The following is a 13,813-nucleotide window of genomic DNA, read 5'->3' as shown; positions in this document are numbered from 1 at the left end:
CGAAAACTTAAAGAGTCTTCTAGCAACATACACGTCATTCGACTTAGCGCGTCAACATGCTTCATCTTCGTCGCTGGTCTATGCTCGATTACGTAGTCGAAATTTCGGAGGTACATAGCCCAACGAGCAACTCTAAGGGGAACCTCTTTTTTCTTCATGGTCAAAGCGAAAGCGTTACAATCGCTAACAATCTTTATCTTTTTCCCAATAACGTATATTCGACATTTTTTCAACGCCTCTATAATCGCTAGAACCTCTAACTCATATGAGTAGTACCTTTGTTCTTCAGGCCTAGTCTTTCGGCTCATATACTGTATGGGGTGGAATTGTTGGTCATCTATGTCTTTCTGAAGAAGTACTCACCCATAGCCATACATACAAGCGTCTGTATGTATCTCTGTTTCAAGGTAGGGATTGTATTCTTTTAAAACTGGAGCTCTGACAAGCGCAGACTTTAGTTGCTGAAATGCTAATGGCTGTTCCTCATTGAATCTTAATTCAGTGTTTTTTCTGAGTAAGTCGCGAAATGGCTTCGCAATTACCGCATACCCTTCTAAAAATCGTCTAAAATAAGAAGTCAGACCTAAGAACCTTTGAAGCGATTTCTTGTCACGTGGTAACGGAAACATGTTTACAGCCTTGACCTTCTCTTCTGATGGTTTTATGCCCCCCTCTTCAATAATGTAACCAATAAATTGTATTTTTCGCATTAAAAACTGACACTTTTGCCACTTAATATTTAACCCGTAACCTTCCGCTCTACCCAAACAATTTTAAGTTTTTCTAATCCATCCTCCTCATCCTCGCCCGGAATAATTATGTCGTCCATAAATACCACAATGACTCCATCCTGAACTAAATCACGGAAGATAGCTGAGATGTACCGACAGAAAACGGCTGGTGAATTAGAAATTCCAAAAGGTACAAAGTTAAATTCAAACTGGCCACTGTGTATAACAAAAGATGTTTATGGCTTGGAGTTCGGTTCAACAGGAACGTGGAAAAATCCGTTGGCCAAATCCAACGTTGTAATAATTCTAGCTCCTTGCAGTCTCTCCAACACATCATCATTAAGTGGCATTGGAAAATTGTCTCGCAGTATCTTTTCGTTTAATTTTCTAAAATCACAACACAACCGCTTGGTGGCATCCTTTTTTGGAACCAGGACAACGGGCGATGCATACTCAGAGTTGCTTTGCTGAACTATTCCATCTTTCGGCCATTTGTCCACCTGTTCGTCTATTACGCGTTGATCAGAGTACGAAACTCTACGCGGCGTTTAATAGATGGGCATATCATCAGATACGATAATTTGCATTTCAACTGGGGATTTAGAGTTCGGTACCGGCGTGTATTTCTCTACCATGGCAGTTACTATGTCGCGTTTATCTGAGGGCAAATGCGATAATTTCAATGGCGGATCGCCATTAATACTAACCAATTCATTTTCTAAACAAAGTGCTGTAAAATCTCTTAACAGTAAATTATGGGTTTCATCGGTTTTATTACCGGCGACTATTTGTGGTTTTTGTTTAAATTCAGCAGTGCCTTCCGAAAACGAGATATCTACCTTTTTCAGGATATCGTTTCCAAGCACAGCTTCATAGCGCAAGTCATTAGATTTAGTAACATGAAAAGTAACTTCTACTGTAACACTGTCTACGTTAATTTCCCTTGTTATACTACCTATTGTGTTCAATTCACTTTCTTTTATACCTACTAATCGTCGTTTCTCGCTACTCAATTCCGGATAGTTCAACTTTCGAAAAGTGTTATAGTTAATTAAACCCAAAACGGAGCCCGTATCAACCATAGCATCGACAACAACATTCTCCATTTGTATCCACTTAAAGATTAAACCACTGGCGTGATTCCTAGGTGAATTGAGCATGGTGTTAACTGTACCCTTTTCTGTTTTTATTTGTTTTCCTGAACCTCCCTTACACTCAAAACTGCGGTGTCCTACTTGACCGCACTTGAAACATTTATACTGTTTACTCGCGTTGCTACAATCTTTTGCCAGATGCGAGGTAGATGAGCACTTGTAACATTTTTTCGGCCCTTCTATACTACTTTGTGAGGTTGATGCCTTAGGTGTATTTTGACCATAGTGCGATCTGTTTGATGACAGTCGTGAATCATGAACCCTTTCGTAGACCTTCAGATTTTCTTTTAAATCTTTAATAGTTTGTGACTGATACAGTATAATTTTATTCGCTCTTGAATCGGGAATGCCCTCCACAAAATACCCAATTAAACTAACTTCATCTAATTTTATTGGCTTTGCTATTTCCATAAGAGTATACAAATACTCTTTGAAAGACTCACTGCTCTTTTTACGACGACTTTGCAACATTCTATGAATATCAAGCGAGGATAATTTTCTGCCAAACTCATCAATGACAGACGATTTTAATGAATTCCAGTCCTTCATACCAGCCTGACTGTGCAAGAATAGCTTGGCTGCCCATTTAAGTAGCTGTTTTGCGTACACATACTTTTGGAGTTCACTCCAACCTAATGTAATAGCGTTATCTTCGAACTCCTGTACCCTGTCATAAACGTCCAAAGTGTCGGTTCCAGTAAACGAGGGTAGGCTGTCTGAATGTCCTTTAAAGTAAAGTTAGGTCTCATCACTACGGTTTGTGGAGTACGATTGACTGCTTCTTCATAAGCTGATTCTCTTTCGCTTTCTTCACCGTTGCTCTGTAGGAGTTCATTATGCCGAAGAAGTCTGTTCCTGAGTTCACTCTTACGTCCTTGTACGCTTAACAGGCTAACCTAATATTCACGCACGCCGCCAATTTATTGTCAAAAATTTCTCATGCACATGCAACTTGTATGAGATCAACCGAAATTGAACGGCGTGCGTATGAAGCTAACTCAATTTCCAATTTTTGTTCTGCGTGAGATTTTGATTTGACGTTTCGCTCAATGAAATCAAATGCAAACGCATGCAAGTCAATTTCGGGTGACGCAAAAAAACAAATTCGACGGCATGCGTACCAAAACGCAAGCCGCGAATATTAGGTTAGCCTGTAAGTCAACCCGTCTCAAATTTTCTTTTAAAGTCTCTACTGTCATTGCTAAGATCGTCTGGGCGTCCATGGTCTACAGACTTATAAATATTAAGATTTAAATAGTTAAAGAATATGCAGTTCAATTAAAAGTATAATATAATAACATAATTATAAGTTTGTTAGAACAATCGTTGTTATAAATTATCTTTTAGTATGCAATTTTTAACGCTTGATTAGGTAGATAATATTAAAAAGTTAAAATGTAGTAGAATTGTATATTATTCAATCGGATTATCTTCACTTTGATAGTGGTAGATATTCTTTTTATATTTTAAAAGCTACGATTAGCATATATCATAGTTATGTAAATTTCAAGCTTGTGTACATGCGCTTGAGAATATTCAATTCAGTTCTCTTTGTTTGTTTTGATTACTGTATTCTAAACTTATGATTTTTAAAGTAATCTATTTTCCTCTTTACTCTTTCATATTGAAATTTGTACCTACTATTAATAGCAATGCTTTCTCTTCTCTCTTCTCTCGCTCTTCTATTTACTTCCAAATATTCTTAAACTTACAATCTGTTGGTACCACTTCCACTTTGTATTTTGTAGTTACTCGCCAGTCTTACTGCTTTCTGCTGACTATATTGTTATCCTCTTCTTACAATGTAGCGATGTTGCTTTTACTAGTTTCTCTTACTTTTCTCAGTATTCAATCAAATTAACTTCACTGTAACATTTTTATAAATGCTTATTTAATATTTTGAAAGTTGTTAGCATACATATATACGTATGTGTGTGCGTATAAAGTAGTTATTCAAATTACTTTCTAGTATACATGCACTTTAAAATAATTAATTCAATTCATCTTTGTTTGTTTTGATTACGATATTCTTAAAACTTTGATTTGCAAAGTAATCTGTTTTTCTATTTACTCTCACGAATTGACAACCTATGTATTTTTTTTATAGCAATGCTTCCGATTCTTTCTATTTCTAGATATTCCTATGCATACTTACAATCTATTGGTACCTCTTTAACTTTCTGTTTTGTGATTACTCGCCCTTCTTACTCCTTTCTGTTGACTCTATTGTTATTATCTTCTGTCTATAGCTGTGCGACTTTTGTTGCTTCAATTTTCGATGCTTCGGCTTTCGTTAATTTCATTTATAAATATTCTCCTCTTTACGGATTTCTGCTGTTTCTGTAGCTGTGCCCTTCTCGGTGTATAGCTGTGCTGCTTTCACTGCTTCGACTTTCGTTTGTTCAATTTTAGACTTTCGCTGCTTCAATTTTCGAAGCTTCGGCATTCTTTAAATTTGTTTATAACTCTTCTCCACTTTACGGATTTCTGCTGGTTCTGTAGCTGTGCTCTTCTCGGTGTATAGCTGCGCTGCTTTCACCGCTTCGACTTTCGTTTATTCAATTTTGGACTTTCGCTGCTTCAATTTTCGATGCTTCGGCTTTCGTTAAATTTGTTTATAACTCTTCTCCACTTTACGGATTCCTTCTGTCTCTGTAGCTGTGCCCTTCTCGGTATATAGCTCTGCTACTTTCACTGCTTCCACTCTCGTTAATTTTATACATTTTCTCCTCTTTACTGATTTCTGCGAACTCTGTAGCTTTACCCTTCTCAGTGTATAGCTGTGCGGCTTCCACTGCTTCGACTTTCGTTAATTTTATACATTTTCTCCTCTTTACTGATTTCTGCGATCCCTGTAGCTTTGCCCTTCTCAGTGTATAGCTGTGCGGTTTCCACTGCTTCGACTTTAGACTTTTCTCCCCTTTACAGATTTTTGTTGCGTTTGTACCCGTACTCTTCTAAGTCTGTAGCTGTGCGGCTTACACTCCTTTGTACGACTGTCATAACTTCTTATTATTTAAAATCACCACTTTCTCTCTTTCACGATTGCTAAACTTTTACATGTCTTTGATTTTTCGCTTTATATACAAAATTCAAACATCGTATGTAACGGTCTTTTCACGAAATTTGCACTTTGAGAAAATTATTTTCAGCTGCACTCTTCTTAGTCTATAGCTGTATGGGTTACACTTCTGGTTTTGGCTATCGTTACTACTTCAAACTCAAAATTCACTTCTTTCTTCTTTCATATCTTTGATATTCGGCTTTACAAAATTTAAACTTCGTATGTGGCTACGCGAGCACTGCAACACTTATATTTAATTTACACAATTTGTAGCTAGCTTACTAGTGTGCATTTCATTTTGAATTTGGTATCTTTTGAATTTGTACTTTGAACTACCTCTGGTGTACACCCTTTGTAAGCTTATCTTAGGAGTGGTTGGCAACGCATGCCCAACTCGCTCGCTACCAAATCGTGTATACTCATTTGTATGTATATATATGCTTTGCACCTTTTGACAGCTGTGTTATTACCTTTTATATACTCATTTTGTAAGCCTCAAAAAAGTTGCAGTGCTCGTGCGCGAATAAATTAAACTTAATCTTATATTGAATTAAAAAATTCTCACGCGCTTTAGAAACACCACATATTTTTCTCGTTTAATCCAGAAAAGATTTGCAGTGCTCGGGCACGAAGTATCTACGCAAAACCTTACGTATAAGTTGCAACTTGCGCTCGAATTGTTCGGAATAACTAAATTTTTCATTGGCTAAATCGTACCAATAAAGTATAATAAAACCATTAATAAACTGTTTGATTTCCGCCAATAAACTCCGTTTGTGTTGTGCAAGAGTGTTCCGGCGAACTACAGCCGCCAGTATCACAGATTTGAGGACACCAGGTCACCATCCGCTATATCGCCACCACAAAAACAGTGTCGTCAGTGCACCCGTCGTTCACCGCCGCCAAAGGCAGTTCATCCACCGATCACCGTCAAAGACAAGGTGGTGCCATCTCTCCAACTGCCGCCGCTGGCTAAAATTTGGAGACAGAATCCCACGAAGCGCTGCCATACACCAATTAGAGAAGCCCCACCGCCCTCAGCTTACAAGGAAGTCGAGTGCGCCTCCATTTGGTCCTTCTGCGCCAGCAGACCCCGAACCAGCAGCAAGTATTAGAAAAAGTCCCTTTGTAAACCGTAAGTAAGCCTATTAATTCTTAGTGCTACATACTTATTCCCACGGTAACTACACTATACAAACATACATATATCGCATTAAAGTACTTCAAAAAAAAGTAACCTAAAATTCGTAAAAATCTTATGCGCTTTTTTCCAAAAAAAAACGGCATCCTCAGTCCGTTAAAGAATTTTTTAGAACTTCGTGCATATATATGTATATTTCCAAGTTTTCGAGTAAATAAGTACCGAAAGCCAATATCCCGTATATCGAAAATACATACATATATGCATGTACATATGTACTGATTTCTCTTCCCGCCTATTTGTACATATTTTCCCGCTCAAGCGTTTTCATACATACAGTCCACACATATATATACATATCTACTTACAAGTACATAGGCAATTTTCTATTCCCTCTCCTCCCACACTCGCTTTTACTAAATCAAATATAATTTCTCATTGATATTTATGTATACAAACTTAAATTCCCCACAACGTTTGCTCGTAATAATACATAAATTCTACACATTTTCTCAGCAGTGTTTCCCTTGTTTAAAATAAAAGTTTCGATTTCACGACAACAAAGGTGCACAAGTATTACAAAGCGACATATAAACACACATATATAAACACATAGGCATACTTATATACACACAATCCCATACATATCTACATATAAAAAGTGCGATACAGTGGTCGGTTTGCAGTGCAATAAAGTTAATAAATAAAAGCTGACGGCGCTTATATACAAATACCATTGTTACAGTCCCGTGAATTAAATTTGCATTTCACCAAAAGTAATTAAAGCGCATTCTCGTTCTTCTACTGTGTGGTCCTCTTATATATACATATAATTGTGGTTACAGTCGCGTGAAAAACAAAAAAAAAAAACTTGCATCTACATAAACTAAAATTTTCTCGTACTCTTTCATTCGTTGAGCAAGTTTCTCGAAATAACTCTATTCTCAAAAAACGGGTAAATAAATAAATTAGTCAATAAATTAAATCTCTATTTTTCTCTAATTCGCGACCGAGCACTGACATAATCGCAAAACTGACACATTTAATTATTTATTCACTCATATTATATCACTGTATATTTACTTCTCTGGCATTCCTTTAAAAAGGAATTGCATTAAATTCTCTGGCATTCCTTTAAAAAGGAATTGCATTAAATTCTCTGGCATTCCCTTAAAAAGGAATTGAATTAAATTCTCTGGCATTCCTGTAAGAGGAATTGCAGTTACTTAGAAAAAATAAAATAAATTAAATTTAAATTATAATAAATTTAAATCTCCCTCAGGCATCTCTTTCTCTCAGTCTCTCAACCCTAGTCCTTTCAGACTAAATTATAAATTTTCTCGGCCAAATTCCCACAATGAGTGATGATGAGAAAACCGTCTCAACCGAGACTCAACGCTCGACCCGAAAAAACGCGAAAAAAGCAGAAACAGGTAGCTTCCATTAAGTTTATTGCAGAGACTGATAATCGATTATTGCAGAGACTGATAGTCGATTACTGTTCAAGATTCAAATCTCTACCTCTCGAAAATAACTCAGAATCAAGCCTGAAAATAAAAGATATGAGATTAGACAATTTTTGGAATCGAGTTCAAAACTCTTACGATGTAGTTGTAGAGGCAGACGAGCAAGACCTTCCCGAGGATTTCAAAGCAAGTGCTTTTCGCAAATATCGGTCTTGTCTCGATCAATATGAAGACACTAAAGCTCAAATCGCTGACCAGCTCCATCTTCATAAGCAAGTGAGCAATCCCATGCCTACTCCCTCTACGTCACAACCCAAACGCCAGTCTGGCCTCGGCTTAACCGTCCCTCCTTGTGACACCGAAGTATTTTACGGAAGTTATGAACAATGGCCATCTTTCCGGGATATGTTCACAGCGGTATATATAAATCACCCTGAACTCACCCAAGGCCAAAAGTTGTACCATCTCAGGTACAAAACTCAAGGTAAAGCCAATCAAATAGTAAAGCAATTTTCTCTCTGTGATGAAAGCTTTAATCTCGCATGGGAAGCACTTCGATCTCGATATGAGAATAAGCGTATTCTGGTAGACAACCAAATACGAATCTTAATGAACCTCAAACCCATTCCCACCGAAAGCAGCGAAGACATACAAAGGCTGCAGTCTTCAGTAAACAACTGCCTTCAAATTCTCGCAACTCAGCAAGTCTCAACCGAAAATTGGGACCCCATCCTCATCTATATAGTAACCTCTAAGCTTCCTGAAACTACAGTATCCCTGTGGGAACAATCCCTCAGCTCGAGGAAAGACCTTCCCAACTGGTCCCAAATGGACCAGTTCCTCACTACTCGTTATGAAGTAGCCGAAAGAGTTGATCAATGGCGCCTGCCGAAGACGAGACTTTCTGGTCAGCCCAATAGCCCCTCAAAGCCCCCTTTCTCGCATAACAAACCACCTTTTAAATCCCCTCTCTCTCAAAGCTTTCAAAACAGAGCAATGTCACAAATACAATCTCACGTGACAGAGCAGCGAATAATGCACAAATGTTCGATGTGTAAGAACTCCTCTCATTCGCTGTGGAACTGCTTCAAATTCCGAAAGTTGTCAATCCCTGATCGCAAGAAGTTCGTAAGAGAAAATAATATGTGCTTCAATTGTCTATCTCAGTCACACTCGTTGAAAGATTGCCCTAGCACCCAAACTTGTAGCCATTGTAATGAACGGCACAACTCAGTGCTCCTTGAAGCCACAAACTCCATGCCGAAAAGGCAACCCCCAAGAGTGCAAAAAACCAACTCACAACTGGCAACCACAACCTCCACAAACTTAAGTGCCCAAACTTCAACTCAAACAGACGCTGACGAACAAGAAGCCTCAGGTACGCAGGTGCAATCATTCTACTCAGAGAATGAGAGCAGAATACTCCTCCCTACAGCTATGGTACCGATATCACACCGAGGAGAAATATTTAAACTCAGAGCTCTCATAGACCAGGGGTCAGAACGAAGCTTTGTCTCCACCAAAGCTCAGCATAAGCTAGGGCTGCCCTGCAAATCCTCAAAATTTTAAATCTCGGGCATGGGTGGAAGAGTTGTTCAAACTTCGAACAAATTATGCTCTTTAGTCTTGGTCTCCGCCGATCTCCAAACTCAAATAAATGCCCAAGCTATCGTGTTACCACAGCTGACAAAAATGCTCCCCAAGTTCCCACTTAATCATGACCACAAAGAAAAATGGTCTCATCTGAAACTGGCAGATCCAAACTGCCACTCCCCAGCCCAGATTGACCTCGTGTTAGGCAGTGATATCATCCCTCAAATAATCGAGGAGGGCATTGAAAAAATCTCACCAACTCTGCTAGCTCAAAAGATAATATTTGGTTGGATACTTAGTGGTCAGATTTACGAAAACATAGCTTCATACTCTACACAAATAGAGGAAATTTCTAATGAGCACCTCAACTCACAATTGAACTGATGGTCGCTATGTGGTCAGGCTTCCGTTCAAGAAAAGTTTCCCCAAAGAAATCTCTTTAGGTTACTCTCGCTCCTCAGCGCTTCAGCAATTTCTCGGAATGGAGAGAAACCTCCTCAAAAAGGGCGATTTAAAGGCCTCATATGATAATGTCCTGGAAGAATATCTCACCCTAAACCACATGGAAAAAACTATGTCCCAAGAAAAACTCCTCTCAGGCAAGTACATGTCGTTCTACCTCCCTCACCATGCGGTCATAAAGCCCGAAAAACGAACAACAAAAGTACGAGTTGTCTTTAACGCATCAAAGATTTCGGGGTCCGGTTACTCTCTTAACGATGTATTATATACCGGACCAACTCTCCAGCCTGATTTAATGCTTCTCATCCTCAAGTGGCGAATGTATAAATTTGTATTTAATGGTGATGTCGAAAAGATATACCGACAAATACTGCTACATCCCGAACACCAGGACTTTCAAAGAATAATCTTTCGCTCACCCACGACCAGTCCCATTCAAGATTATAAATTAAAAACGGTCACATTCGGTGTAAACTGTGTGCCCTACCTCGCCATTCGCATACTTCACCAAGTAGCACAAGATGAAAAAACCAACTACCCAATGGCAGCCCCCATTCTGAAGAAAGAAACGTATGTGGATGACATACTCTCTGGTAGCCACGATCTGGCAATCGCCACTCAGTCTCTCACCCAAGTCATCCAGGCTCTAAACTCAGCAGGCTTTCCCTTGAAGAAAATAACAGCGAACCACCCAGACATTCTCAAAAATATGAGAAAAGAGGACTTGCTCGATACTAATTTTCTCGAGTTCGAAAAAGCAAGTACCACAAAGACTCTAGGGATCCAATGGAATGCGCTCACAGACACGTTTTCCTATACGATCGACTCCATCCCAGCCTCATCTGCAAGCACTAAGCGACAGATTCTCTCCTCTGTCGCGAAACTTTTTGACCCCGCAGGGTGGCTTACGCCGATAATGATCCAGGCAAAGATTCTCTTACAAGAGCTCTGGATCGACGGAACTGACTGGGACGAGAAAGTCAAACCCCTCCGTCTTGTTAAATGGTCTCAGTTCGCAGCCAATCTCCATACAATCTCGACCATTCAAATTCCACGATGGGTAAATTTTATTCCTGACCAGCATGTTGAACTCCATGGATTCTGTGACGCCTCAGAAAAGGCATATTGTGCCAACGTATATGTTCGAACTACTCATGGTTCCAGTACCTCTTCCCATCTTCTGGTTTCCAAAGGCAAGGTAGCACCCCTTCGGACAACTAGTTAACCCCGGCTCGAGCTCTGCGGTGCTCTTCTCTTAGCCAAACTGGTCGCAGCGGTCCAGTCCCATCTCGACCTCTCTCAAAGAAAACTGGTACTATGGTCGGACTCTGAAATAGTATTGGCCTGGCTGGAAAAACCACCTCACTCTTGGAAGACGTTCGTCTCGAATCGAACCGCGGAGATCTTGGAACTCGTCGGAAGCGCCACCTGGCGGCATGTACGCAGCAGCGACAACCCCGCAGATATGGGCACAAGGGGTTGCAGGCCACTAGACCTAGCAGCGTCTTCGTTATGGTGGAACGGTCCTGATTGGCTATCCAAGCCCCCCGAAGAATGGCCAAAACCCCCAGTTCGAAATGTCAACCCGCCGGAAGTGCGAAGAGTGGAGGCACTACTCACCACCGAAGGAGATCCCGACGTTCTGGACAGGTTTTCCTCTTTCTCTCGAGCCTTGAGAGTGATGGCCTACGTCTTCAAGTTCATCAGACGACTAAAGGACAAAGCGCCAGGAGCTCATGACCGCGCATCATCCCCGCTATCACATGATGATCTCTGCTGCGCGAAAATCCGCCTGATTATAACCACGCAAACCCGTAATTTCTCCCATGAAAGGGCCCGCTTGGAAGACTCCAAACCCATTGACAAAAAGAGTTCACTATTAGTTCTTAACCCCTTCTTGGATAAAAATGGAGTTCTCCGCATCAATGGACGCCTTGCTCATGCTACCTTGAGCTATAACGAACGTCACCCCATTATAATTCCGGAAAAGACCCGATTCGCATTCCTCTATCTAAAATTTCTCCATGATCTACTCCTCCATGCAGAAGTACGACTTATGCAGCAGGTGACCAGGCAAGAATTTTACATTCCCCGGCTCAAGCCCCTCATCAAAAAATGCATTTATCAATGTAAATCCTGCACCATTCACAAACAGCAAATGCGCTCGCAGATTATGGCTGCCCTGCCGCCCGAACGATGCACCTTCGCTCCGCCCTTCACCACCACCGGTGTTGATTTTGCTGGGCCTTTTCAAATAAAAGCCTCCATGCTAAGATCTCCCACTTTAGTGAAAGGCTATGTGGCCGTCTTTGTGTGCTTCACAACAAAGGCGGTACACCTCGAGCTGTGCTCAGACCTGACCAAAGAGGCCTTACTCGCCGCCTTTGCTCGTTTTGTTGGTTGCCGTGGTTACCCCGCTAAAATGATGAGTGACAATGGCAAAACTTTTATAGGAGGCAAAAGAGCCACTGAACAGGAGTTCTCTGTCTTCCTCCAAACTGCATCCCGTGATATTGTCCAAAAATACTCACCCCAGGGTATTAATTGGCAATTTATACCTCCCAGCGCCCCGCACTTGGGTGGCTTATGGGAGTCTGCCGTTAAAAGTTTTAAACTTCACTTCAAAAGGACTGCCAGGCCCCATAAATTTACGTTTGAGGAGTTTACTACCCTTTTAATAAGAGTAGAAGCTGTATTAAATTCTCGTCCCATATCCCCACTCACCCAAGACCCGACGGACTTTACAGCGCTCTCACCTGGCCACTTTCTCCGGGGTGCTCCCCTCCTATCATTCCCCGAATCTAATCGCGAAAACCTCTCGCTCATTAATAGAGTGGAAAAACTCAAGGTTTTACACCACCAATTCGCAAATCGATGGAAGGAAGACTACCTTAAAGACCTACATTAGCGACACAGGTGGAAGAACGCTCAAGTAGAACCCAGAATCGGAGAATGCGTAGTCATTAATGATGACACACTCCCGCCCATGGAGTGGCGCCTGGGCCGCATCGAAAGGTTGCACCCTGGCAAGGATGGACACATTCGTGTGGTCGACGTCCGCACACAAACAGGCCTACTCACTCGGCCATTAGTAAAATTAGTATTTTTGCCTTCGAGCGAAGACACCCCCTCTCGCATTGAAACCGATTAGCACTCCATAAACTCCTCACTTGAATAAGCAGCCAAATGGCTGCACATCGTGTTTCACACACCACACATACATACACACTTTCGTATCTCTCTCCTATGCCTCCCATATATTAATATACGAAACACTAAAAATTTCCGTATATAAACTTTTTCCAGATGGATCACGATGAGGCACCTCAGCCAGCACCGCGAACGTTCCTAAAGTCGCAGATTGGAACCACCCACAGCATACGTTCAGCGAATCATCCCACGGAGGATTATAAGCGGTGCCGATTGTGCGCCGGTCATCATGCGCTCCGAGTATGTCCAGCGTTCTTAGGCGTACAGCCACAGCAGCGCTTCTTACTGGCAAGGGCGCACAAGTACTGCACGAACTGCCTGGCGCTTTCGCATCCGACCGCCCAGTGCACGTCCACTACCACCTGCCGCACTTGCTCCCTACAGCATCATACACTACTGCACCGGAATGGTACACCGGCAGCCCGCCGCACGAGGGCGAACTCCGCAGTTCAGCCCCCTAAACGCCTCGACCAGACAAACAAAAACGCTCCCCAACGTGGGGGATCAGGGCGTACATCACCGCCCTACAACCACACCCGACACCATCCCACCAGAGGGAACCGTAAAGTGCGCTTCACGGGGAAGGGATTCCAAACTGCTGGCTATCGTAGCAAGGCTACCAAAATTTTGGTTCACGAGGCAATGAGGGCTCTACGGGAGCTGAAGGATGCACTAGCCGCTTAACGCGGCCAGGGCCGGGAGGATGGCTACGCGAGCACTGCAACACTTATATTTAATTAACACAATTTGTAGCTAGCTTACTAGTGTGCATTTCATTTTGAATTTTGTATCTCTTGAATTTTGTATCTTTTGAATTTGTACTTTGAACTACCTCTGGTGTGCACCCTTTGTAAGCTTATCTTAGGAGTGGTTGGCAACGCATGCCCAACTCGCTCGCTACCAAATCGCTGTATACTCATTTGTATGTATATATATGCTTTGCATCTTTTGACAGCTGTGTTATTACCTTTTATATACTCATTTTGTAAGCC

The 13,813-nt window shown here is 41.4% G+C and overlaps 2 protein-coding genes across 3 annotated transcripts; one reads left to right on the top strand and one right to left on the bottom strand.

Moving 5' to 3' along the window:
- Positions 1 to 1,279: 1,279 nt before the first annotated feature.
- LOC118749761 lies at positions 1,280 to 2,356 on the bottom strand. Its single transcript, XM_036484540.1, has one exon. The coding sequence runs from the start codon at positions 2,354 to 2,356 to the stop codon at positions 1,280 to 1,282; it is 1,077 nt and encodes a 358-aa protein (XP_036340433.1).
- Positions 2,357 to 5,358: 3,002 nt separating this feature from the next.
- LOC118749762 lies at positions 5,359 to 13,812 on the top strand. Of its 2 annotated transcripts, none has more exons than XM_036484542.1 (2): positions 5,359 to 6,053; positions 12,918 to 13,812. In XM_036484542.1, exon 2 carries the CDS (start codon positions 12,918 to 12,920, stop codon positions 13,503 to 13,505), a length of 588 nt encoding a protein of 195 aa, XP_036340435.1. In that variant the 5' UTR covers positions 5,359 to 6,053; the 3' UTR covers positions 13,506 to 13,812. The 2 variants fall into 2 exon arrangements, with proteins under 2 accessions (XP_036340435.1, XP_036340434.1); XM_036484541.1 differs by having other exon boundaries at positions 5,359 to 6,084.
- Position 13,813: the final 1 nt, after the last annotated feature.

The sequence above is a fragment of the Rhagoletis pomonella genome, unplaced genomic scaffold (assembly GCF_013731165.1).
Source record: "Rhagoletis pomonella isolate Grant_MI unplaced genomic scaffold, Rhpom_1.0 Rhpom_scaffold_00045, whole genome shotgun sequence".
Lineage (NCBI taxonomy): Eukaryota > Metazoa > Arthropoda > Insecta > Diptera > Tephritidae > Rhagoletis > Rhagoletis pomonella.
The sequence above is the reverse complement of the archived record's forward strand: the minus strand, read 5'-3'. Positions and strand labels throughout refer to the sequence as shown.

Bases quoted from the DNA above. Each gene is read 5' to 3' on its own strand.
- LOC118749761 (XM_036484540.1), bottom strand. From the start codon at position 2,356: ATGTTGCAAAGTCGTCGTAAAAAGAGCAGTGAGTCTTTCAAAGAGTAT.
- LOC118749762 (XM_036484542.1), top strand. From the start codon at position 12,918: ATGGATCACGATGAGGCACCTCAGCCAGCACCGCGAACGTTCCTAAAG.